General features: G+C 45.6%; 1 protein-coding gene across 1 annotated transcript in view; it reads left to right on the top strand.

The window, feature by feature from the left end:
• RBM20 (RNA binding motif protein 20) overlaps positions 1-25,281 on the top strand; it is a 202,906-nt gene that overhangs the window by 125,141 nt on the left and 52,484 nt on the right. The window contains exons 4-6 of the mRNA XM_065893886.1: positions 19,965-21,051; positions 22,456-22,517; positions 24,418-24,509. Of these exons, the coding sequence (XP_065749958.1) occupies positions 19,965-21,051; positions 22,456-22,517; positions 24,418-24,509 (1,241 nt within the window). The remainder of the gene's footprint in view (positions 1-19,964; positions 21,052-22,455; positions 22,518-24,417; positions 24,510-25,281) is intronic.

Below are 25,281 nucleotides of genomic sequence, written 5' to 3'. Positions count from 1 at the left end.
TCATTTTTCACTGGGCCCCACAAATTATGAGCCCGTCCTGCTCTTATGACACTTGGAACACACCTTACCTGCAGCATTCATCTTATTTTACTCTATTATTCACACTTACAACTCACCTTGCACACCGGAAGGTGTTTTAGTGGAAGGACAAGGCCTTTGGGATCAAGCAGACCTTTTTCAAAGCACCACGTACTGACTTTGGGACTTCGGGTAAGTTACCCAGTCGTTTGGAGCCTCAGTGTTCTCACCTATAAAGTGGGGATAGTGATCTTAATTTTTTAAGACTTGTGACGATCAAGAGAATGTGTGGGTAGTGTAATGCCTTGCATATCCACCCTCAGTATTACCTCTTGTTCCTCCTTCCCTCCTTGCCTGGCCCAGTGCTGGTATACAGTAGGTGCTCAGCATACGCTTACTACATTTCAGTTTGTGATGGTCAGTTTGTGCCTCTTCATTTCCAAGTGGGGCCAGGGTTTGTGTCCTAATCTCTGGGTAAGAGCTAGGACTGCACAATCACAGGGGCTCATTCTAAGGACTGACTTTTCTTCTGGGAATTGCATTCCAGGCCATGTATCGGGCACTTTTTCCCTTAATAATTAAGTTCACCATCAGTGTATCAGGCCGTGGAGCTCACGATTGCACATCCTCAGCCGGCGCCGCTTGCCCCAGGCCCTGGGCTGTTGGACACACACCTTCCTCCATAACCCTGGAGGTAGGCACAGTCCTCCTCCCATTTCCTGTGGCCGCCTGCGCTGTCTGGCTCCAGGGCCTGCATTCTTAACCACACACCACTGCTTCTCCTTCGGGACAAGCGAGGGCAGAGGCTTAGATATGGGTTTCGGGAGATGTGTGTGGTGGAGTGCCTTTTAGTAAACTCTTATTCTAAGAAAGTCCCAAGTATAATGAAATGAGACAGAGACAGAGGTAGGGCAAAATGTTCAATGGTTGGTTGGAGCCTAGCCTTGTGCCTTGGGGAGACCTAGCAGATCATGGGAGGGGCCCAAGGCCTGAGCAGAAGTACGGCTGTGGCCAGGTTGGCTGGATCCCGTGGGTCAGGATCTGGGACTGGTGCTTTTAGGTGTCTGTGACTGAGTGAGCGGCAGAGAGCCAGGGTGCCTGGGGCAGCCTGTGGGCTGTGACTAAATTAGGAAGAAAGAGCCCTCAGGCTCTCCAGGAGCTCAGTGGGCAAGTGGGCGGTGGACTGGCTTTTGGTGGGCAGTTGGGAGCCGTCTGTTCAGACAGGCTTCTCAGTGGCTGCAGGAACGTCACATGCTGAGTCCTAACAGGAGGGGAGCCTCCCTGACTCTGGTGACCATCCCCCACCCCCGCCAAGGAGTCTCAGTCAAAAGGAGAACGCTGTGAGCTTTAATCTCTAGTCCTTTGTAAGCTCTTTTGGGGAGGTTTTACCCTGAATAGTTTTGAGAGGGTGTTATACTGGATTGTGGCCATCACAGATGAACATCAGATGGTCCAGACAGGGCACAAAGGGGCGATGGCTGCTCTATGTAACCTGGCAATTAGGTACCTGCAAACAGCAGCTTTTGACTTAGAAAATCACGTGAAGGTTTAGTTGGTTTGATTAAGTATGACAGTGTGAGATTTGGAAAGAGAAGAGGAAGAAAAGTGGCAGGAGAATGATGGCTCCGGAAGAGAAAAGTGAGCAAGTTCCTAAGTAATTAAACTGTAAGTCAGGCCAAGCCCATCACGGGACCCATGACCTTCAGTCAGTGCCTCACAGAGAGGGGCTTCTTGGCTTTGATTTCTTCTCTTCCTTTCTTTCCTTCTTCCTTCCTTTTTTTTTTTTTTCTTGGTGTCATATTTTTTGCAAGACTTTTAGAAGTACTTATAGCTGTAGGATATTTTCTCAGCTGCAGCACTATTGACATCTTGGGCTGGTAATCCTTGCTTATGGGTCTGTCCTGAGCGTTTAGGATTTTAGCAGCACCACTGGCCTCTGCCCAGTAGACACCAGTAGCGCCCCCAATTCTGAAACAAAGCGTCTGCAGCATACACTGGGGGAAATTCTCCCCCAGTTAAGGCCCCCTGCTTAGAGCAGAAGGCAGCCGGTTTTTCCTGCGGCAAAGTGTTGCAGTTACTACTTGGGAAGGTGAAACGGTGGGTCACCTCACCCCATCTCTTCCTGCTCCAGAAAAATATAAAAAAGAGGGGCCGGCTGTTCAGGAGTTTTGCAGGTTGGAAGTCAGTGTGACTTTGCTGTCTGAGGTGGCTACATCGCTAAGGGTCCGTATGGGGTCCTTTTGGGGACCTTCAGGACTAAATCGTCACACGTGAAAACCCAGAGTCAAAAACAAGCAAGTAAACAAACAAACAGACAAACCACCGTCACCACCACCACCCACAAAAAATAGGAAAGTAAACCAGGACTGAAGGCTTTGGAGTTTTATTAAAGATGGACTCATGGTTAGCAACAGACTCCCTACTTCCGAAGCGGTCTCAGGAGTCCTGTCTGCATAGAGCTGGCCTGGGTGTTGATATGTGAAGAGGCTGAGAACATGTGGCATAAACATCGACTGATATTGTTTGCCATTTACACTCAGCATGTGTAATGCAGCAGGAATGGCTCCTGGCGGCATGTGACTGCCCTTCCAGCCGGGTGCGCGGTGCCTGGGACCTCTCTTTCTCTTTCGCCAGCTCCCTCGTTCATATTTCCCCTCCTCTGCCCCTTCCCAGACTCGGGAGGGAGAGTCTAAGTGGATGCTTGTCATGACTGGCATGCGGAAAGCTGGTAGAATGTTATTGGAATTTTCTAGGGAGGCACATGCGCGACACCCAAAATGATTCCCGGCTTCAGTGGCCTCAGGTGAGCGCTCCATGCCAGGAGCCCTGCTCTTTTTTCCAAAAGGTAAGGTTGCATGACGTCATCCTACCTTTCCCCAGCCCAAGCAGGAAATCAAGGGTTTGGTGGGGTTTTTTGTTTTTTGTTTTGTTTTGTTTAATTCTTTAGTCCGGGCAGCACTTCTGACCATGTGCTTGGCGCTAAGCATTTGTGCATGAGTATGCTATTTGTCTGTATCCCCACCCCTTCCTGTCTAAAAAAGTTGTAATAAATGATTCACAACAGCAGGGTAAATGTGACCTACAACAGCTCCTCATGACCCCAGTGAAATCAGCGATCCCAGTATGAAGGAAGTGTAGATGCTTTTTTTATGCTGGTTACTAAACTCTTTATAAAGAAAAGTCGTATGGCTACGGGAAAACATTGCATTAACACCAGATCGCATTATCACCAGATCGGAGGGAATGTAAGGGGACATTTTCGAAATCCTGAAATCTTATGGAATAATGGGGGTTTCCTAAGGTTGAGGTGTTTTGTGTTAATTGCTGGAATTTGTCTATGTTGGAAAATGAACCTTAAGGCATTTGAAATGTCTCATATCTGTTGAGTATAGAGTCAGACTCATGAACCGGAGGGGAGTGCTGTGTTAGGATTCACGAGCAGGAATATTTTGCCAGAAAAGAATGCATGAAAGTTGCTTCTGAGCACCTCTGAAGGAGCCGTGATATGCATTTCAGCAACTTTAGGGATCTTTAAGTAAATTACATTTCAAAACACAACTATTTTAATAGTCCCCAAGCAAGCAAACAAACAAGTATATAAGCTTCTGTCATGAGGTTCAGGGGACATATTTGGACATGGATGTGATGATCTGTTAGCAGGCTCAAGCACAACCAAACGTGACTCACCTCGTTTCTTTATCTGATGCAATTAAAAGTCGCTTTGACATATTCGGGAGAGGAATGCTGGTTCTCTGCTTGCAAGCGTGTCAAAGTAAATCCACACTCTCGTAAAATGGTGTGTATGATGTATCTTACATCATGGGAATGTTTTTAACCTTAAAAAAATCCATGTGTAGCTTTGCCATTGGTTTCTGCCTTACATGTGTTGGAATCTTTTTTTTTTTTCCTTTCTTTCTTTTTTGCACGTTTTTGCCAAGATGTCAGAAAACTGAAGGGGAGAGGTTAATACTTTCACACACTCACCCCTCCCCCACATGCGTACACTAACAGCTGCCACGTATGATTTTGTGGAATTTGATATTTTGAACGAAATGACTTCCTTATTTTCCATAGTAATATAATAATTTTACTATAGAGAACTGTGTACATGTCAAGCCTCGGCTGCCCCTAATTAGCAATGCGGGTAGCAGGGGAAAGGGCTGGAGAGCAGTTTTGAGTGAAAAGCCAGCCATCAGGTTTTAACCATTCTTTTTTGCCTCAGCCAAAGCAGTTCTCAATCTGCTTGGATCCGAACCACAGGTTTAATTTGTGGCGATTTGAGAAAATATCTACAAGGGCATGTGCACGTGAAACCGAGATGGGCCTGTCCCTCTGTTGCTGCTTTCTGTTTCCTCTCCACGGTAACTTTCATACGACCACCGCTTTGCAAAACAGAGGCAAAAGTCAGAAGTCACCTACATAGAATATTCTCTGCCTTGGGTGGCACCTGTGTTTAGTTGGCTGTAGTCATAAAGGTATGTTTCTTAAGGCACCAGAAACTTCCATCTGCTTTCTCGAATAAATAGTTATATGGTGTTTTAAAAAGTCCCAACCATAATATTCTCATTTACTCTGAGGAATTTACTCTAAGGAACTAAAAAGGGCACATTCCCAGCACATGCACTGAAACATATACCTCATATTCCACAATGAATCACTTAGCATATTCTGCTAAGGTCTCTGTTCCCATAGGCCTAGAGACAGTCGTAAATTCAAGTGAGTTGAATAAGTATTTGTTCAGTGCCTCTAATTTGCCCGGCCCTGAGCCAGACAGACACTCAGGAATTTGAAAGATTTTAGGATGTGGATGTCTTCAAGGTGCTTATAACTTAGAAGGCAACAGTCATCCCCCAGCAAACCTCACCGGGCTTTCTACAGCAGAAACTCTATATGTACTCTGGGGCAGTCTTGCCACAAAAAATATTTTTTGAACTGTGTGAAAGACACTTCAGTATAGCTAAGAAATATTGACTGATCACCCACCGTGTTTGTGACCTTTTGTGGGCATATAAAAACTTCAGTGTTTATTCTTAAGTATAATTTAAGACAAATGGTCTTGCTGTTTGTAGTGACAAAAATGGCTTGTGGGGATCAGAGTAATGAAGAACAGATTGATTCTATTCCTTTAGAAATTGGTGAATCTCAAACTTTGTTTCACAATGTTTCCCGGGTAGCTATTAAAAATTCCAATGCCTAGGGTGAAAAGGAGTCTCCGGAAATGGGACCCAGTACATTAAATGGGCATCAGTACATTAAAAAACACCTCAAGTAATTGCAGTGCCATTGAAATCTAGTGATCTAGATGATTTTATCAAAGACTTTTTTTTTTTTTTAAGCCTAGGGTGAGTTGGAAGGTGGACTTTCTCATGATGATGTTGCTTTTGACTAAAGAACTTTTGACATTCTGCAGTCTGATTCTTCTGTTCTCTGTGTTAGTGAACTCAGTGTAAATGGAAGTATGTTTTCTTCCTATTCAACAAAGATAACATGACACTGAGCCAATCAATCTACCAACTAAATTACCTGAGGTTTGTGAACCTTGAGTGTTTTGATTCCAGGAGGCCAAATGTTGTTGAGCATGTGGGCTGAGTCTCTTAAAGGAAGGTAGGTATAAGAGTAATCGCATTTTTCCTTTGCATGGAAAAGGAAGCCCCTTCCTGGGGTACTGCACAACTAGTAGATAGAGGCGGCTCCTAAAATATACAGCTGTTACTAAATTCCTTATAACTCACCATAGATTCTTAGAGTTGGAAGACTGGTTCAAGATCGTCTAGTTCAGTGGTTCTCAAAGTGCAGCATCAGAATCACCTGGACTTGTTAGAAATGCAAATTCTCAGGTCCCAACCCAGACCTCCTGAGATAGAGACTGGGGTGAGCTCAGCATCTGTGTTTTGAAACTTTCCTGATGCCCCTGATTTTCCTGATGTTCTGATTTTCAACACTCGAAAATCACTGTTCTGGTTTCACCTTGTTATTTCACAGACAGATCGAAGTGGAGATTAAGTGCCTCTGAAGTCACCCAGGACTAGAGGAGCAACAGAGACTAGAAACTCAGATCTCTCGGGCTGAAACCTGTCTCTACACTGTGGCCAGATCATCCTTGCTTTTCCATGTGTCCATAAATAACAGCTTTAGGAAAACACCCGCCATCCTGAAATCACAAGGCATAAAGGAACCTTAAATGTTATCTCATCTGACCCTCCCATTTCACAGATGAGAAAACTAAGGTCTGCAGGATAAACTGACTGCAATAAGATGTACGATTATTGGTGACAGAGCCTGTCTAAGAAGGGGGTCTACTTAACAGCCAAAGTAGTGTCTCTCCTGGCCTCCTCCCCAAATACCCCACACTGCCTCTTCAGTTTCATGTGGACTCCTAGTATTTGGCTTAAATCACATTGATTAATATGTCCAGGTAATAATCAGGCAACTCTAGGAAAAGACCAGCTTTACTGAGTGAGAACTTAAATTCTTTAAAATTAATCTAAATTTTTATTTTGATTTAAAATTGGCTTGAGTTTTATAATCATCCTTGTACATTTACCAGAAAAATCTCAGTGGTATAAACTACTGAAAATAAAGTTTAGAAAACATAGGGACCATTCCTGGAACATGTGTTTCATTTCAGAATCATGTAGATTAGGCACATATCTCCTCAGATCATACACTGAAATTGCATTTTCTTCAGACTTAGTTAAAAGGAAAAATGTGGCAACAAGTCTGTTTGTTGAATATTTTAGAATTTTATCCTTGATGTGGTGGTGGTATTTACATAATTTTGACAGTGTTCAAAGACGGAGTCTAATCTACATTCTCCACGGAGCTTCATCTTCAAAGCCTTTTAGCAGCGTACACATGGCACATTTAGCTAGGAAAACAAATTGAGAATGTGATACACAGCTATTATCTCCGCACACACACACACACGGAGCAGGTGTGTACATGTATAGATGTGTTTATTGGCTCCACACACGTACTGTGTGCCAGGCACTGTGACGTGAAATGGCCATGTAGTTTCTGCCTTCAAAATGACCGTTGGGTGTGAGGACATCAGATGCGTGATGGAGTAGACAATTAGTAGCAAGGGTGGTAGGGGTTAGAGTGTAACTGAGGCTTAGCAGAACAGCGGGACATTATGGGGGCTCACCGAAGGGGCACGAGCACACACTGGATGGGGGCAGGAGTCAGAGGAGGCTGCCTGGAGGAGGTGCCATCTAAGCTGCATGTTGAAGGATGGTAGTTACCCAGGTGAGGGAGAGTAGTGGGGAGGTTGTCCAGCTGGAGGGAGCAGTATATTGCAAAGGTGTTCATGTGCCCATTGTTCTTCTCTGGGGCTGGAGTGGCCTATAAACCCCGAATTATTTCATTTGCTTGTATAAACATTAACATTTGGCTTCATAGAGAACTTATATAGTAGTTTTAAAATATACATTTCAACTTTTTTTTTTGGCCATGCCCACGGCTTGCAGGGTCTTAGTTCCCAATCAGGGATTGCACTTGAACCACAGCAGTGAAAGTGCTGCAGTGAAAGCACCAAGTCCTATACACTGGACCGCCAGGGAATCCCCTTAAATATACATTTCAAACAGCTTCTTAAAAAAAAACAAAAAAAAAAACAGCTTCTTTTTCCATCCCAAAAGACCCTGATGTTCCCTGGAAAAGTTTGTGGGTTGAGAGGTCACCGTATCTTATGTCACTGAGAAAACAGATCTCTCCTAACCCCTGGAAGTGAAATCACCCGCCTTGATTTCAGCCTGCACAAAATGAGTGAAATTCTGCGTGAATTTCCTGAAGAATTGTGTCTCAGGCAAACCAACTCCAGTCCCGAATGGCTCTGAGCTGCATTTTACTGTGAAAGCTGGTTCTGTCTGTGGCATGCTTCGTAGAGGAGAGCGTCTTATGGCGAGGCACTTTTAGTATTTCATTCACTTAGTCTTCATGGACAGAGTTGAGAGCCTCTCCTTGTGTAGAACTGCCTGCCCAAGAAAGGAGGGTTAGAAGAAATTAAATTATCTCATGCTGGCTGGACTGCAGCACATCTATCTGAACCAAGATATATATAACAATTATAGTATAACAATAGTTTCTTTAAAAGCATTCCCAGGAGCTTAAAAATAGCTCGATTTGTGAGTAATAATAATAATTCAGTATAATTCAGCTGCTATTATTATCATCACTGTGCTTTGCAGAACACCTGTACATCATGTTTGATCTTTGTAACAGCTAGCAGGGTGGACATTATTATCTCCGTTTGACAGACGAGGAAGTTAAACTTTAGAGTCATCAGATTTCAAAGGTGGAAGAGGCCTTGGAGATCCTTTCATCCAGCTTTCTCATGTTACACAAAAAGGGAAGTTGACTGACATGTAATCCCACTGGGAGTGAATGGTGGCTGTGGGACATGGCCTGGGTCTTCTGAGTTCTAGCTCGCCAATTTCTTCACTCCACCACACTGCTTTCAGTCTCCAGTGTGTGAAAAGAAACTTGGAAGAATATGCATTTGTTTCTTTAAGGGAAATGTTGAAACCAGTCTTACATGCTGTTTTATGAGCTCATGCAGGTACAGAAAAAGTTTCTTACTTTTATAATTTTTCTATATATAGATGGGTAAACTGACAGATATATAGATAAATAGATATACACACATATGTAGATGTTATTGGTGAGATGAAGGTGGAATTAGGCAGTGTCTCAAAGGGGATGTCAGCTTTATCTGTATAATTTTATTTTTTTGATAAAAAACATCTGGGCCCAAAATGCCCATAATGGTAACATTTGTTAATTTGGAGTGATGAGCAATTAATTAGTAAATATTGGTTATATTCTTTAGATTTTTGTAGTTTTATAATTCAAAACAAAACAAATATGAATATGAAAAATAAATTACCACCTACAATACCATCGTTTATAAAATAAAGGATATTTTAAAGAAAGAAAATTGGTACAGAGGGAAGGAAAAGAAAAAACAAAGCTAATATCTGGCTCTTGGTGGTTAAGTTGACGTTAATTCTCTCTGCTTTAAGTCTTTTCCTGTTATGACACTAGCAGGATGTGTATTCTTTTCTCTGCAGTTGCTGCATTATCAGGTCCCTTTTGCACATTTTGAGCACTTCTAATAACTCCGGCAGGAAAGGCAGGCCCTCTCTTGTCAGTTATAAAATCACTAGCTGAAGAAAAGGGGACACTCTTGCACTGCTGGTGGGAATGTGAAATGGTTCAGCCACTATGAAGAACAGTATGGAGGTTCCTTAAAAAACTACAAATAGAATTACCATATGACCCAGCAATCCCACTACTGGGCATATACCCTGAGAAAACCAAAATTCAAAAAGAGTCATGTACCAAAATGTTCATTGCAGCTCTATTTACAATAGCCCGGAGATGGAAACAACCTAAGTGTCCATCATCGGATGAATGGATAAAGAAGATGTGGCACATATACACAATGGAATATTACTCAGCCTTAAAAAGAAATGAAATTGAGCTATTTGTAATGAGATGGATAGACCTAGAGTCTGTCATACAGAGTGAAGTAAGTCAGAAAGAAAAGGACAAATACCGTATGCTAACACATATATATGGAATTTAAGGGAAAAAAATGTCATGAAGAACCTAGGGGTAAGACAGGAATAAAGACGCAGACCTACTGGAGAACGGACTTGAGGATATGGGGAGGGGGAAGGGTGAGTTTTGACAGGGCGAGAGAGAGTCATGGACATATACACACTAACAAACGTAGTAAGGTAGATAGCTGGGGGGAAGCAGCCGCAAGGCACAGGGATATTAGCTCGGTGCTTTGTGACAGCCTGGAAGGGTGGGATGGGGAGAGTGGGAGGGAGGGAGACACAAGAGGGAAGACATATGGGAACATATGTATATGTATAGCTGATTCACTTTGTTATAAAGCAGAAACTAACACACCATTGTAAAGCAATTATACCCCAATAAAGATGTTTAAAAAAAAAAAAAATCACTAGCTGAACAACAACAACAAAAAAAATCACTAGCTGCCCCTTTGTGACTGCACGTCCCCCAGGTTCCTAGAATCTTATTCTGACTGATTGAAGTGGTACAGAGTGCAATGCACCAAAAGGCTGGTGATCTGGTATCAAATGTGTTATTAAACATCACATCCTAGATGTGTTAACTAAACTTACTGTGGTGATCATTTTGCAGTATATACATGTATCAAATCATTACATGTGTACCTTAAACTTATACAATGTTATATGTTAATTATATACTCATAAAGCTGGAAAATGATAAATTGGGAGAAAAAACACACAAAATAAAGGAAATAGCTTTATATTTAGTACCTTTAAACAAACAACTCCCCCCCAAACAAAAAAACTACACCCAAGGAAGTAGGTACAGGAATGTGGTTTTAGAAGCTCCCTTTCATGAATGTGGAAACCGAGGATAGAAAACTGGCCTTACAGTAAAGAGACCCTCATTCAAGTCCCAGCCTAGTCCCTGGATGCCCTTTGGTGATTCTTCTGACCTTTCTTGGTCTCACTCAGTCGTCTTAATATAAAGTGGAAATGGTCATATTTGATTTACCTACCCATATGGTTGTCCTAGAGGTCAGATAGCTAATGAGGTGAAAACACTAAGACTCCAACTAAAAGATATGAAACAAAAGAGAGATGATAGGATTATCATTGCTGTTATGAATCATTCCAAGAGGTGTCATGGTGATATGAATCATCATATGATAATGTCAGGCTAAAACCCAAACATGGGATAATGCCAGCATGAACCCAGTCATCTCAAAATTAGTCACAGAGGCCTCTCAAGGGATAATCCAGGAGCTCTCTTGTTACCAGGAAGACAGCACTGTCAAAAAAGTGTGTGATCTCACTCTTCTCCCAGAAAGAAGACTCACCTGTTGCATGCTGATGGGGATGGTACACCCTAGTGCCTGCATGAGCCCCGAGGAACGAGGATGAGTGCTGGCTTCCAGTCCCAGCTCTCCTCTATCTCGCTGTGTGATTGGGTTGATTCACATATTATGGCAAGTCCTTTGGTTGATTCACATGTTATGGCAAGTCCTTTGGGCTTCCCTTTTTTCCTCTGTAGAATGAGTGTGTCAAACTAGTCTCTGAGATCTCTTCTTGCTCTTAACACTTGTGATAATTAGCTACAGGGTAAACTTCAGCCCCAATATTACTGTGGTATCATCATTGTCATCTTTGTAACCTGACACTTAGGGCTGTTCCCTGTGGTTCATATCCTGACCTAGCTTCTAAGAGTGTTACAGTGAGTTGAGAATTTATGATTTGAGGTTCGGCTCCCAGGAGGCAATGGAAGGGCAGGACCCAGCAAAGGCCTGACCCTGACCCTGACCCTGACCCTGACCCTGACCAGTGCACTTGATTTGATTTGGTTGCTCCGTAAAGTGTGAACAAACCTGGAAAACCTTCTCTTGCCTGGTCATGAGCTCTCTCATCCAAATGGTATTTTGTATCTTACCATGTGAGAAGAAATGGCATATTCATTGGGACTGTGTTGAACTGGAAGTGAATTTAAATTCCTGATTGTGTATCTTGGAAGTTATGGTGCTTACTGAAAATGTGACCGGTCCCGTTGGGGTAGGTGCCACCGTGCTCTGAGCTGCGGTTCTTGGCTTCTGCTTCTGGATGGCCAAACGTTGCCAGGGAAGAGCTTGCTGTGAGTCCACACACATTCATACCACTGAACTTCAGCTGCATCCTTCTGTTATTGCATGGCCTTCAGATCTACTGTTGACTCCTTATCCAGTTCACCAAGCAGTTGTGGTAACGCTCTGTGTCCCCCCAAGTGCCAGTCCGCACTCCTGCTCTCTCCTCTCCCAGCACATGTCCACTCTTACTTTTTTTTTACTCCCCTTCTGTGTTTACATCTCTTTGTGTTCTCTGTCATCCATCTCTATCTGTCTCTGAGGAAGGTTCGTTTCTCTGCCTTGGCAGAGCTCACCTGCCCTTTGCCCTGATGATGACTACGATGACGGTGATGGTAGGAATAGTAATGGTAATGATAGTGGTAAGAAGTCTGGTAGTTGTGCCGCTCGCTGCTTCATTGGTTTAGCGACTGCTTACCGTGTGTAGGAGTTGTGTGGAACAGTTTATGCCCACCCTGTCATTTAACTCTTAGAACAAACCTATAGCTTAGGTTACAGCTCAGATATAACCATCTTTGCTTTAATAATGAGGACTGAGGCTGAGAGAGAATAAGTATTTGCCCACAGTCACCAGCTGATACGTGGCAAACTAGAATTCATACCCAGGTTGATACAAACTCTGAAACCTGTGCCCTTAGCCTCTGGGCAATGCCCCTTCCCATCCCCGCCCCCCATGTGTGATGCAGAGCTCAATCACATTGGTATGCTTGGTATTCCATTAATATGGCTGAATCGATTTTACCTCTTTCTACTCTGAATCCTAGTGGCAATGAGATTATCTCCCAGGATGTGAGCGACAAATATCACTTCCTCTGTAGAGGAATGTTTTCTGAAAGGGAAGAGTGTGCTGTGATCACACAGAAGATGTTCTCTTTCCGGTAATCTTCGGCCAATGCCACATCCTTATGTCTGTATGGCACACTTTCCAGAGCGTTCTGACAACTCCTTAGTGAATCCCGCATCAACCCTCATTAATGTAAATGAGGAAAGACTGTGATTTCTCTTTTCATAGTTGAGGACGCCGAGGCTCAGGGAGGTAAGGTCTGTTGTCCACTGTGACTCAGTTGACAAGCGCTGAGTTACGACTGGAACCCAGGATGCCTGATTTCCCACCCTGGTTCGTACAGGGCAGCCCACAGCCCAATATGTACACTTACCTCTCCTCCAAGTGAAAGAAGACCAGAGAACCATCATATCTGTAATAAAGAACTTTTCCTCCTTGGGGATAGATGAATGCCTTGCATAATAAAGCCAGTTCTTAGTACAACAAAAAATGGCTTGTTAGGTGCTGAGGAATGAAAGGCGTGGCTTAGAAGCTGCTCCCAGGTGAGGGCCGAGGCATTATGTCCCCACGCACGGGAGCCCCTGTGTGGCCAGAGCCGGCTCTCCAAACCTGTAGAAAGTCGTGCAGCCCACACCCTCGCGGGGCCTCTCCCCTGGCACCCTGTTCATACATGGCCTCGTGACCACGGTGCGGGGCCCTTAGTCCACTGAGGATGGAGGAGCGTTCTGTTTCCCGAACCTCCAGGAAGCAGGTCTCTCTGGTCAGCAGATACACCAAAGTGCCTGCCCGGGCGTCCCCTGAGTAGCCCCTCGCCTCCAGCCGCTGGGTCCGTATGGTCATTCTCCTCTGCAGAAGGAGCTGGGGCGTGACAGGGGGCTCTTGAGTCAACGTGAGGCCGTGGAGGGAACCCTCTGAATTCCATGCAGGTGGTTCAAGTAGGTTGGCTTTCTTTTTACATTGTTATTTTTATTAAGCACATAAAGGAAATGCATTGGTTCATGGAAAGAGAAGTCCAAGCAGATCCAGGGGAAGCCGGCATGAGGCATCCCTATGCAGACATTCAGGAGTGGCCTGTGCCCCTGTCTCCAGGCCAGTGTCTTTGGGTGGGCTTTATTCTCAGGCATCCTTAAGTGGTGGCTTAAATTCTGCCAGTTTAGCAACCTGGCCGTGGCCTGACAGGAAGACAAGTGTCCCTCTCTTGACAGCTCCAGCAGTATCCGGGAGTGTCCATTCCTGAGCCCGTCACTGTGGCCAGGGGCTCTGACTGTCCAGGACTGGGTCACATTGGGTGGACATTACTGTTCTTCTTGCATAGATGGGAAAATTCTGAGGGTTGGAAAAATTAAGCGACTTTCCCTCATCATACAACCAGTAACAGGCAGACGGAAGCCGGGTCTCTGACCACGGCTCACCCTATAGCTGCCTTTCACCAACAGCTGATGCATCTTTGCATCTGTAGGTTGATGAATAAACCCAGAATGTTTGCAGGTTTTTGTTCAGAGTTCAGGGAAGGCCCTTGAGTTGGCCTTTTCTTTCACTTGTTACATTTCTGTGAAATGTCTGAGGCTTGAACCACTTCCTGGTGTACCTTACTGTTTTGTGCTTACCTCGGAACATTCATCCTCTCTGTGTTGACCTGTCTCCCCTGTGGTTTCAGGAAGATTTCTCTTTTTCCATCTCTAGCACCTTTGCCTGGCACAGAATAGATGCTCAGTCCCTGTGGGCTGAATCAAACTCGTGAAGCCCCGTTGGCCCCTTTGCTGGAGTCTGTTTCAGAGCAGAGGCCCTGCGGCCCCTGTCTGTGTCATGGGTACCCTCCCTTCCTTTCAGAACAGGATGGATTATGTCACAAAAATCTTGCTGAATTTCCAGCACCCCGACTCAAACTGAAGAAGGACAGTGCCTCACTTCTTGTGCCCAAATACTAATCCATCATGACATCCTGCTGGGGACTCAGAATAAAATGTGAAAGAGCTTTGGGACAAAGAGTGAGGGTTAGAGACAGATGTTGGCTGTCCCAGGGGGTGCAATATGTCACACATCCATTTGACACTATGGGATTAAACCATTAGAAACAGTGTTCATCTGGAGCTCCTAAATCTCCCAGTATTATAAAGGCAACTCATTCTCCTTTATGTTGTGTTTCATTTCTAAAACTCTTGAGAGAAATTCTGCTTTAACTGAAAAACAAACCCAAAAAACAAACAAAAAAACCAACTTTCTAAGTGAGCAGGGAACCAAAGTTTTTAATGTAATTACTCGCTGTGAATTCTTTTTTTTTTTTGCACTGTGAATTCTTTGTTACAATTAACGGCTCAGGAAAGGAAAAGAAACCTCAGCCCTGGGGGAAGTGAGCCTCGTGGAGGCCTGGATGAATCAGAGCGGCTGTGCTGTTTCTTCTGCGAATGTGGACCAGCCCTCTGTGGGGTTGTGTGGTAGGTATTCTAGCTCTGTGCCGGATGCCCAGGTCATGTGCCTGACTGGGCTGTACTCCCTCCTGCCCAGAGATGAGGTTTGACCAGATGACTGCAAACAGAGCTGCTGCTCAAGACCTAGAAGAAGAGAGGATGTGGCAGGTGCATAGAACCCTGCCCCGCACCTGTTCCCCAGACAAGGGGGCATCCCTGCTCTCACTTCTGGAGCTGACAGGGGTTCCAGAAAGGGCCTGTATCTCTGCACCTCCCCAGTGCTCAGCAAGTGCCTTGCATATGGAAGGGAGTCAGCATCTCACTGAACAGAGGGGAGGACCACAGGGAAATATGGGTGGAGATGATAATTTGGTGATGAAATAGATAGTTCTGGAACTTAAGGCTTTTGGAGGCAAGGCTATTCTGTCAGGCACTAGAAGCTGGTTTGAAAGCTCTGGGTTTTCATTGAGGTTTTACTGCCACCCAACTGTGTGCCTTTGGGCAAATCACTTTCTTTGTTAGTGAGAGGGGTGGATGACTTGATCGCTAAGGGTCTGTAATTCTCCCAGGGTGCCATTGCTCCAGCTGCTTAGAGAAATGTGACTCGGAAAAGGAAGAGACTTCTGGGTTTTTCTGGCTCTTGGCTAAGTTCCCAGAGGGTGTTCAGATCCTGGGTCAGATGGTCTGTGTTCCCCAGGATCTCTGGGGGCAAGACTTCATACCAGAAAGATCCAGCCAATGTCCCCACACCCACTGCTGCCTCTCTGAGTGGAAGCCTCTTTTGCATCTAATTTTCTTGGTGGGTTTTATAAGTTTCCTATTGCTTCTGTAACATGTTACCACAAATTTAGTAATTTACAGTTAAATTTAAATTTCTTACAGTTCTGGGGATCAGAAGTCCAAAATCAGTCTCACGGGGCCAAAGTCAGGGTGTCAGCAAGGCTGGTTCCTTCTGGAGGCATGAGGGGAAATTTCGTTTCCTTGTCTTTTCCAGTTTCTAGAGACCACTTGCATTTCCGTGGCTCACGGCCCCTCCCCCTGTCTTCCAAGCCAGCAGCATAGCATCTTTTCTCCTCTCTGACTCTGCTTCCATCCTTATATCTTCTCTCTCTGACTCTGATCCCCCTGCCTCTATTTTATAAGGACTCTTGTGATTACATTGGGTCAACTCAGATAATCCAGGATAATCTCTCCATCTCAAGATCCTTAATTTAATCACATCTGTACAGTCCCCTTTACCATTTTAGGTAAGATTCACAGGTTCTGGGGATTAGGATGTAGAGATTTTTTTTGGGGGGGGGTGTTCATTATTTAGCCTACCACAGGGATTATCCATTTGATTTCAAAACCTAGATTTGGACAGGGAGTGAGAGTATTGGAACTCTTGCTTTGGAATGGGGAATTGTAGACAGCTCCCTAGGCCGGTGGCTCTGTACCTGAGTGAAGTGTAAGCTGTATACAACAGCAAAATCCATTTGTTTTCTGCATATATTTAGGTTCTCCTTCCTATAATGCATGCATTATCTTCCTTCTTCATTCTGTTCGTGGCGGTTACCAAGTACCCACCAAGTGCGAGGCAGTGTGCCTGGAAAATGCGAGAATCTCTGAGACGTGCTCCCTGCCCTGGTGGAGCTTACATTTAGTGGAGGGAGAGAGGCACATAAGCAGTTATTTTCAATATAAGGCAGTGATGTGACAGTGGAAAACCGAGGAAGACAGGAGGGTGACCTCTGTTCTATCCTTTAGGGTGTCAGATGACATGCCCCAATTTTTGCCTCAGAAGTGTAATTGTTATATGCACCTGAATTTTAAGTTATTAATGCTGATAAGCTAAGAATTTTAAGGCTTTTTATAAGTAGGATAAAGTGCCTTTTATTTTTTATCGAAGGGTCTTTGGTTCATAAAGTTATCTAGCTCTGATGATTCATGTGAAATCACTTCCATTCAAAGTTGATTCAAGTTAAGGACAATAGGAATTTGCTAGGCAAAGCAGAAGTTGGGAAGAAAATCTAGCCAGTCTTCTTAATTCATGCTGCATGTGAATGAGTAAACTTCTGTAACCTGGACTGTCCTCAGAAAAGCACTCGTTTCCCGTGGCTGACCTACAAATACCCAGCGAGGTTGGCTCTCCTAGTTGGAAAGGCAGCTCTTCCTTGCGTGTCCTTTCAGAGGCAAAGGGGAATCTCCAGCAAGAGCTCCCTCCAGCCCAGAACACAGTCTTAGAAAATACAGTTGACTTCTCTGGGAAAAACAGAACCAACCTTGTCTTACTCTCTCATGGAAACCAAGTTGGCACCTCATCATTGCCTTGTTATCAAGGACAGGCTGCGTTGCAGGACAGCCCTGGTAGGAAGGGTTGGCACTGTGTGGGCAGGGTTTTGAGTTAAGCTTAATTGCTCCTCCAAAGCTCAGCTACTTAATACTACACAAGTAGAAATCTATCACCAGACTCTAGAGCATCCTCCTTTTCCTTTCATATTCTTGCCTACGTGGACAGTTAGCACTTCTGCAACTCTGCTGCTGCCATGATCTGTGCCCGGGCCACACTGGGGCCACCAAGGCTTGGCTGCAACCAGCACAACTACCCAGAGGAGAAAAGGTTTGTCATGACCTTTAACCAGCCCCCCAGTATCTTAAAAGCAGCCAGCCTGTGTTGTCCTTGGAGCACAGCAGGGCTGCTGGCTGGGTGAAGGTCCTGTCTCTTTAATGACTTACAGCAAATTCTTGATCTCACATAGAATGAGAAAGAGTAAGACAAAGTCATTTTTGTCTGGCTTCGAAGTGTGTTTTGTACTTGAACTTGAATGTGGGTGTGCCTAATGTTCTGAGAACTCACTTCAGGCAAAACAGTGAAGCAGCCCATGAAGAAGTCCTCGGAGAGGGCTGAGGAGCTGTGTACTTAACCACTTGCGCCCCTTCTCTTCTTTGCAGAGCCTGGCTGGGGTTTGACTCCCTGGTCTGTACTCACCAACGATGGGTATTCGTTAAGTAGATCGCCTAATCTCTCTGAGCTTTAGGTTCTTGCCCTGCAAAACTGGGGTGAGGTTACCCATAGCCCATAGGACTAATGGCGAGATCCCATGAAATAACATAGGCAAAGCACTGGCCACACAGTGTCGCAGTAAATGTGAGAATCTCTCCCACTCACCTGCCTCCCCCACCTGCCTCCCCTCATTCTCTCGGACCAATGTAATGCGCCAACCCAAAGTGGGAGAGGAGTGACATGCCACACACCTCCCTTCTTTCCCTCGCCTGTCCCTACCTCTGGCCCTTCTCCTTTGTTTCATTGTCATCAGACTTGTACGGGACAGAGCATGTGACAGTGGACACCTTGTCTAAAGTGTCCCAGCTTTGCAGTTTCTATCCCACACTGCCGTAGACATGCTGAACGTGCAGTCTGGGCTGTCCATGGCAATCCCAATCTCAATTGCACGGTCCCATTCTTCCCATTAAAATGTCCTGAGAATTCCAGTTTATCAACATCCCAAACACATTTCCTGATTGCACCCACTCCTCGGAAGGGGACTTTAAGACCAGGAAATATAGGGTCTTACAAAAGAGCCCTGACAATGGTAACCACGTGTCCCAGATTTTCTGGGAAAGTCTGTTCCCTTTCTAGTCCACGGGTCCTGGTTTTTGGTCTAGAAAACACCGTAACCAACCAACAGGGGTCACGTGAAAGGCACGTGTCAGACAGAACACCCCCGAAAGAAGATTCTGTGAGAGCCCACCACTGCCTATGATCTCAAATTCAGATTCTTCACTTGTAATTTTTTGATTGTTTCCTGTGCTAGTTGGGTTTGAGAGTGAACTGAGGGGCACATGATTCTTGTTGCTTTTGGTTGTGAAATGAGGACAAGGATGAAAATGTGTTCGCACAAATATACACACACAATTCACTCTGTGTGCAATTTTGAAGACTACTTTTTTCATTTAACATTAGAGTCTATGGATTTTTCTCGTGTCACTAATTTTTGTTTTCTTTGTAAACGATGAACTTACCAAATTCAAAATGGAGCCTATGACCGGCAAGGATGAGTGTGGGATGAGGATGGAAGAGCAGATACCCAAGGAGGACTTAGTGTGGTGGCATGTTTTCTGTCTTAAGCTTGATGATGGGAACACTTTTTTGTTTGTTTTGGGGTTTTTTGCGTTACGCAGGCCTCTCACTGCCGTGGCCCCTCCCGTTGCGGAGCACAGGCTCTGGACGCGCAGGCCCAGCGGCCATGGCCCACGGGCCCAGCTGCTCCGCGGCATGTGGGATCTTCCCGGACCGGGGCACGAACCCGTGTCCCCCACATCGGCAGGAGGACTCCCAACCACTGCGCCACCAGGGAAGCCCGGGAACACTTTTTTGAATGTCTTAAATATTACATAATACAATAGAAATGTACGCACCAGTAGTGAATGGTTACTGAACATTTCATTCTATAAATATGTTATAATTTGCTCACTTTAAAACTCCCCTCCCTACTATTATCAGTTATTTGTAACTTTCAACGTTGGACTCTTAAATAATGTAGTATCATTAAACATCTTCGGGTATCAAGTTTTGTCTGCATTTTAGCTCATTTTCTTAGGCTAGATTTATAGAATTGAATTATTGGGTCAAAGAGTATGGCTGTAATGAATGCATGTCGCCAGACTACCTTCGGACAAAGTCGCACGAGTTTAGACTATCATTGATATCGTATCCATTCTGCTTTATCTCACCAGCACTGAGTGCTGTGAGATATATATGTGGCTATATAGTTATATATACGTGTGTGTATATATATATATATATATATATATATATATATATATATAATTTGCTACTTTGCTAGGCAAATATTTGTTTCTAATGGTTTAACTTGTATCTCTTTGATTACCAGTGAGATTGAACATTATACCATACAAGAATTTTTCTGTTGGAGTTTTAAAATAATTGTTTAATTGATGTGTATAAGCATAGGTTTTTGCAGACTCGATTACATGTGGGGCCTGTGTGGGAGGGTCTTGTTTGTATGGGAGGGGCCACGGATGAGCAAACAAACAGCCTGTTGCCCCCCTGGGTGGAAAACAGCTGTGCATCTAGACCTTTGTCTCCCTGCAGTGCCGCCAAGCTCCTGGACAAGACCCCGTTCTCGGTCAGTAACCCAAACCCGCTGCTTCCTTCGCCCGCGAGCCTCCAGCTGGCTCAGCTGCAAGCTCAGCTCACCCTCCACCGGCTAAAGCTGGCACAGACGGCCGTCACCAACAACACCGCGGCCGCCACCGTCCTGAACCAAGTCCTCTCCAAAGTGGCCATGTCCCAGCCTCTCTTCAACCAGTTGAGGCATCCGTCCATGATCAGCTCCCCCCATGGCCACACCGGGGTGCCCCAACACGCAGCAACCATGCCCAGTGCCCGGTTTCCCTCTAATGCGATTGCCTTCTCGCCCCAGGGCCAGACACGAGGCCCAGGGCCCTCTGTGAGCCTCCCCAGCCAGCCCCCCAATGCCATTGTGATGCACCCTTTCAGCGGGGTCATGCCTCAGACCCCTGCCCAGCCAGCAGTCATCTTGGACATTGGCAAGACTGGGCCCGCCCCTGCTGCTGCGGGATTCTACGAGTATGGCAAAGCCAACTCGGGCCAGGCATATGGCTCTGAAACTGATGGTCAGCCCAGTTTCCTGCCAGCCTCAGCCTCTACCTCGGGCGGCGTGACCTATGAAGGGCACTACAGCCACTCAGGGCAAGATGGCCAAGCCGCCTTTCCCACGGACTTCTACGGACCCAACGCCCAAGGGTCACAGGTGGCAGGTGGATTTGCGGCTGAGCCGGCCGGGGGCTTGAAAGGCGAGGTAGGTCCGCTGCTGCAGGGTCCGAACAGCCAGTGGGAGAGCCCCCATGGATTCTCTGGCCAAAGCAAGCCCGATCTTAGAACAGTCCCCAACCTGTGGCCTCCAGCCCCCAGCCAGCCCTATGAGCTGTATGACCCCGAGGAGCCCACCCCAGACAGGACCCCTCCTTCCTTTGGGGGTCGGCTCAACAACAGCAAACAGGGTTTCAGCGGAGCCTGGCGGCGGGCCACGGAGGAGCAGGCGATGCTGTCTGTGCAGCCCTTGCAGGCGCATGAGCTGAATGACTTTCACGGTGTGACCCCCCTCCACCTGCCCCACGTCTGTAGCATCTGCGACAAGAAGGTGTTTGATTTGAAGGTGAGTCATCCAGGACCGGCTGGGAGCCACAGCTGGAGCCTCGTGGGCTCGCCACCACAGCCCAACTCCTGCTGCTCACAGGCCAGGAACTATGACATTTGGGAACTGGGTAACAGAATTTTGCCATCAGTACCCTTGACGAAAAGCCTAGGTATTAGAACCAGAAGGAATTTCAGAAATGTATCAGGGCCAGTCCCTTGCTTTAAGGCAAATAAGAGATTCTTACCCATGGTTACAGGTGAGAGATGAGGGTGAGTGGAGGACCAAGTGACCCCACTTGGGTTATGGAAAAGGGACTCAGGAATTAGCCTCTGCCTCCTTGTCTACATGCCTTGAGAAGGTATACTGTACTGAGTACAAAAGGGGGAAAGTGTTAGCAGAATTTTGAGTTGGGCAAGGGAGTAATTCTCAGGTGGGACCTAGACAAATTGTTATAGAGGGGCCTCAGCTTCTGCATCTGCAAAATGGAGGTAGAGCCTTATTACACCTTTTCAGTGGTTGTAAAGTGCTTTGGGCCCCTGCAAACAAAAGTCCGTGGTAGTATAAATTTTCCCCCAAGATGTACTGATGATGCAGTGAAATATTCCAAAGCAATAATAATTGCAGTTAGCATATATTAAACCCTTTCTCTGTGTCAGTGGTAACTCTCCAAGGTAGATACTATTATTATACTCATTTTACAGATGCAAAAACTGAGGCCCAGAGAGATGAAATAACTTGTCCAGGGCCCCATAGCCAGAAAGTGGTAGAGTGGAGATTCAAACGTGGGTCTGACCCTCCCAGAGCCTGTGCCTCTTATCACTGAGCTGTACGGCCTCTTGTCTCTCATCTTGTCTGCAGAGCACAGTAATCCTTGTTTAGCGGGCAACACACCACAGTGTGTCATTCACCCCTGCTTGGGTTATGTCATGCAAACGCATCCCTGTCACTTGGGTGGACCATACCCTCTCACCTCCTGTCTCAGGAGGGGGCCGGCTAACGTGGGAGGTGATGGAGGATTTTGTCTCTCAGAAGTCTTTTCTGAGGCTTTGCAACTCCCTGGGAGTCCACCTGCCAGATTCTCATATGGAAGTACATCAGAGGTGTGGTGGGACCAGGGGCCCCCGGAGAGGGGAAGAGGAAATCGAACTTGTGAATCTGGGCTCCTGTCCAAGATAGGCATGGGATGTGCAGGTGGAGGCCCATGATGACGATGATGATGATGATGACGACGGCTGGTTAGGGAGGCAGGAACGGGGGAGGAGCCTGGATGGGAGGGGAGCAGGGGAGGGAGAGGCATCAGCAGGGCTGGTCCAGCATCTGGGCACTCTGCCCTCCCTTCCCTTAGGAGGAAGCCTGTGCTCGTCCACTGCCTTCCTGGGGGCTCAGTTCTCCTTCGGTCATTTTTCTTTCCTTCTGGCCTAGGACTGGGAGCTGCATGTAAAAGGGAAACTCCATGCTCAGAAATGCCTGCTCTTCTCTGAAAAGTAAGTGCTGTCCAGGAGGACAGGTTCATGCATGCACTCAGCGCACATTCACTGAGCACTTACTGTGTGCCTTGCTTTGTTCTTGCTGGGGAAAGAGCAGAGGACAAAACAAGCAAATCCCTGTTCTCAAGGAGCTTTACACTTAATGGCAGGGGGGTGGGGCAGCGTCAGATGATAAACTGGTGAACTCTATAGCATCTCTGGTGGTAAACGCTAAGCAGAAAACGGCATCAGGGCAGAGGCACGAAGTGTGTGTGTGTGTGTGTGTGTGTGTGTGTGTGTGCACGCACTCAGAGGGGCTGGTGGTGGGAAGGCCTCACTGAGGACATCCCAGGAGGGCATGGAATGAACCGTGGCCGTCTGGGGGACATGCACTCCCAGCAGAAGGAACAGCGAGTTTGAGGGCCCTGGCGTGGTCCAAGGATGCTCAGGCAGCATCAGTGTGAGCAGTGTAGAATACCTGGGGGGAGGAGCCAGGGAAGTAGTGGGGCCCCATCCTGAGGACTCGGGCTTGTGTAGAGGACTTTCACTTTTGATTTGAATGGGACTGGAGCGCTGGAGGGCTGAGAAGAGAAGGGATGTGCTCTGGCTTCACTGACTGGGACCCTGGCTGCCATGCTGAGAATAGGTGGTGGGGGCAAAGGCAGACTCGGGGAGACCAGTGAGGAAGGGGTTCCAGATACCCACACAGAAGAGAGGAGCCTGGGCCCAGGGATGTAGAACAGAGGATGGGGTTAAGTGTTTTGAAATGAGCTCATCCAAAAGGCCTCCCTTCCTTATTTGCAGTAACCAACAGGTAGAAGCAACCCAAATGTCCAGGCCAGGTAAATAGATAAACACATGTGGTCTGTGTTTACAGTGGAATATTATTCAGCCTTCAAAAGGAAGGAATTTCTGACACAGGCAACAACATGGGTGAACCTTGAGGACGTTACTCTAAGTGAGATACGCCAGTCACAAAAGGACAAATGCTGTGTGATTCCACTTCCAGGAAGTACTGAGAGTCGTCAGGTTCATAGAGACAGAAAGTAGAAGGGTGGCTGGCTGCCAGGGGCGGGGAGAAGGGGCTGGGGAGGTAGTACAGAGTTTCCGTTTTACAAGATGGGAAAGAGTTCTTCGGAAGATGGAGGGTAGCAATGGTTGCCAAACAGTGTGAATGTACTCAATGCCACTGATCCGTACACTTAAAAATGGTTAAGATGGTAAGTTTTATGTTATGTGTATTTTGCCATAATTTAAAAAAGTGATTTTAAAAAGGCATTTCTTTTCTGGCTCCCCATTTTTTTATTGTGATAAAACTCACATAAGACTCACCATTTTAACCATTTTAAGGTGTACAATTCAATGGTATTTAGCACATTCACAAGGTTTTGCAAATACTACCAGTCTCTAGTTCCAGAACATTTTCATCACCCCCAGAGGAAACTTATACCCATTAGACAGTCACTCCCATTCCCCCTCCCTACCCCCAGCCCCTGGCAACCACTACTCTGCTTTCTGTCTTCATGGATTTGCTTCTTCTGAACATTGAATATGAATAGAATCATATAACACGTGACCTTTTGTGACTGGCTTTTTCACTTAGCATAATATTTTCAAGGTTCACCCACATTGTAGCGTATGTAGCCTTTTTATGGCTGAATAATATTATATATATATATATATATATATATATATATATATATATATAAACATTTTGTTTATCCATTCATCTTTTGATCTGTATTTGGGGTGTTTCTACCTTTTGGTTATTATGAATAGGGCTGCTGTGAACATCTCTGTTTGAACATTTATTTTCTGCTATTTGGGGTCTAAGCCTTGGAGTGGAATTTCTGGGTCACATGGCAATTCTTTGTTTAACTTATTGAGTCACTGGTTCCCCTTTTTCACCCCTCTCCAGCGCCGCTGTCCGGTGTGTACTCGGTTCTGCAGAGGGAACACTGTGTGCCTCTCCCAACAGCACAGCCGTTTATAACCCTGCTGGGAACGAAGGTGAGAAAGGGCCCCACAGATCAGCAGCTTGAAGCAGAAATCAGTTTTCCAAAGGCTTCTTACTCCCCACCTTTATTTATTTATTTATTTAACATCTTTATTGGAGTGTAATTGCTTTACAATGGTGTGTTAGTTTCTGCTGTATAACAAAGTGAATCAGCTCTACATATACATATATCCCCATATCTCCTGCCTCTTGCGTCTCCCTCCCACCCTCCCTATCCCACCCCTCTAGGTGGACACACAGCACCGAGCTGATCTCCCTGTGCTATGCGGCTGCTTCCCACTAGCTATCTATTTGACATTTACTCCCCATCTTTAATAACCAAATGTCCCCGATGTGCCTTTGTGGACACATCTATAAAGGAAACAGATCCCAAGATGCTAAAATGCATTGGGCCTGCTCTCTGGCCTCCTCAGTGTTTTCTGCATGTTTTGGATGTGAAGCTTTGCTGGTTGTCAACATGCCCAGAAGTATAATCATGCCAATCACTAATCACTGTGTTAAAATGGAATTTTCACTTTTCTCTTCCCACTTCTGTCCTAATAATGACTTTTTTTGGGGGGCTTAAACCAGTTATTTTATCATGTTCGCCTTACGACTTTTAAACATTTATGAAAAAGAATGATTTATTTCAAGAAAGAAAAGCTAAATTTAATATTTTTTTTAAAAGAACATTTGGTAAAAAAGTCATTTTTAGTTTTAAGTAGGAGGAACATTACTCTTGCACATATCCATAAATAATGACTTTTGAAGGTCAAGGAAATGACT

The sequence above is a fragment of the Phocoena phocoena genome, chromosome 16 (genome assembly GCF_963924675.1).
Source record: "Phocoena phocoena chromosome 16, mPhoPho1.1, whole genome shotgun sequence".
NCBI classification, from domain to species: domain Eukaryota; kingdom Metazoa; phylum Chordata; class Mammalia; order Artiodactyla; family Phocoenidae; genus Phocoena; species Phocoena phocoena.
The sequence above is the reverse complement of the archived record's forward strand: the minus strand, read 5'-3'. Positions and strand labels throughout refer to the sequence as shown.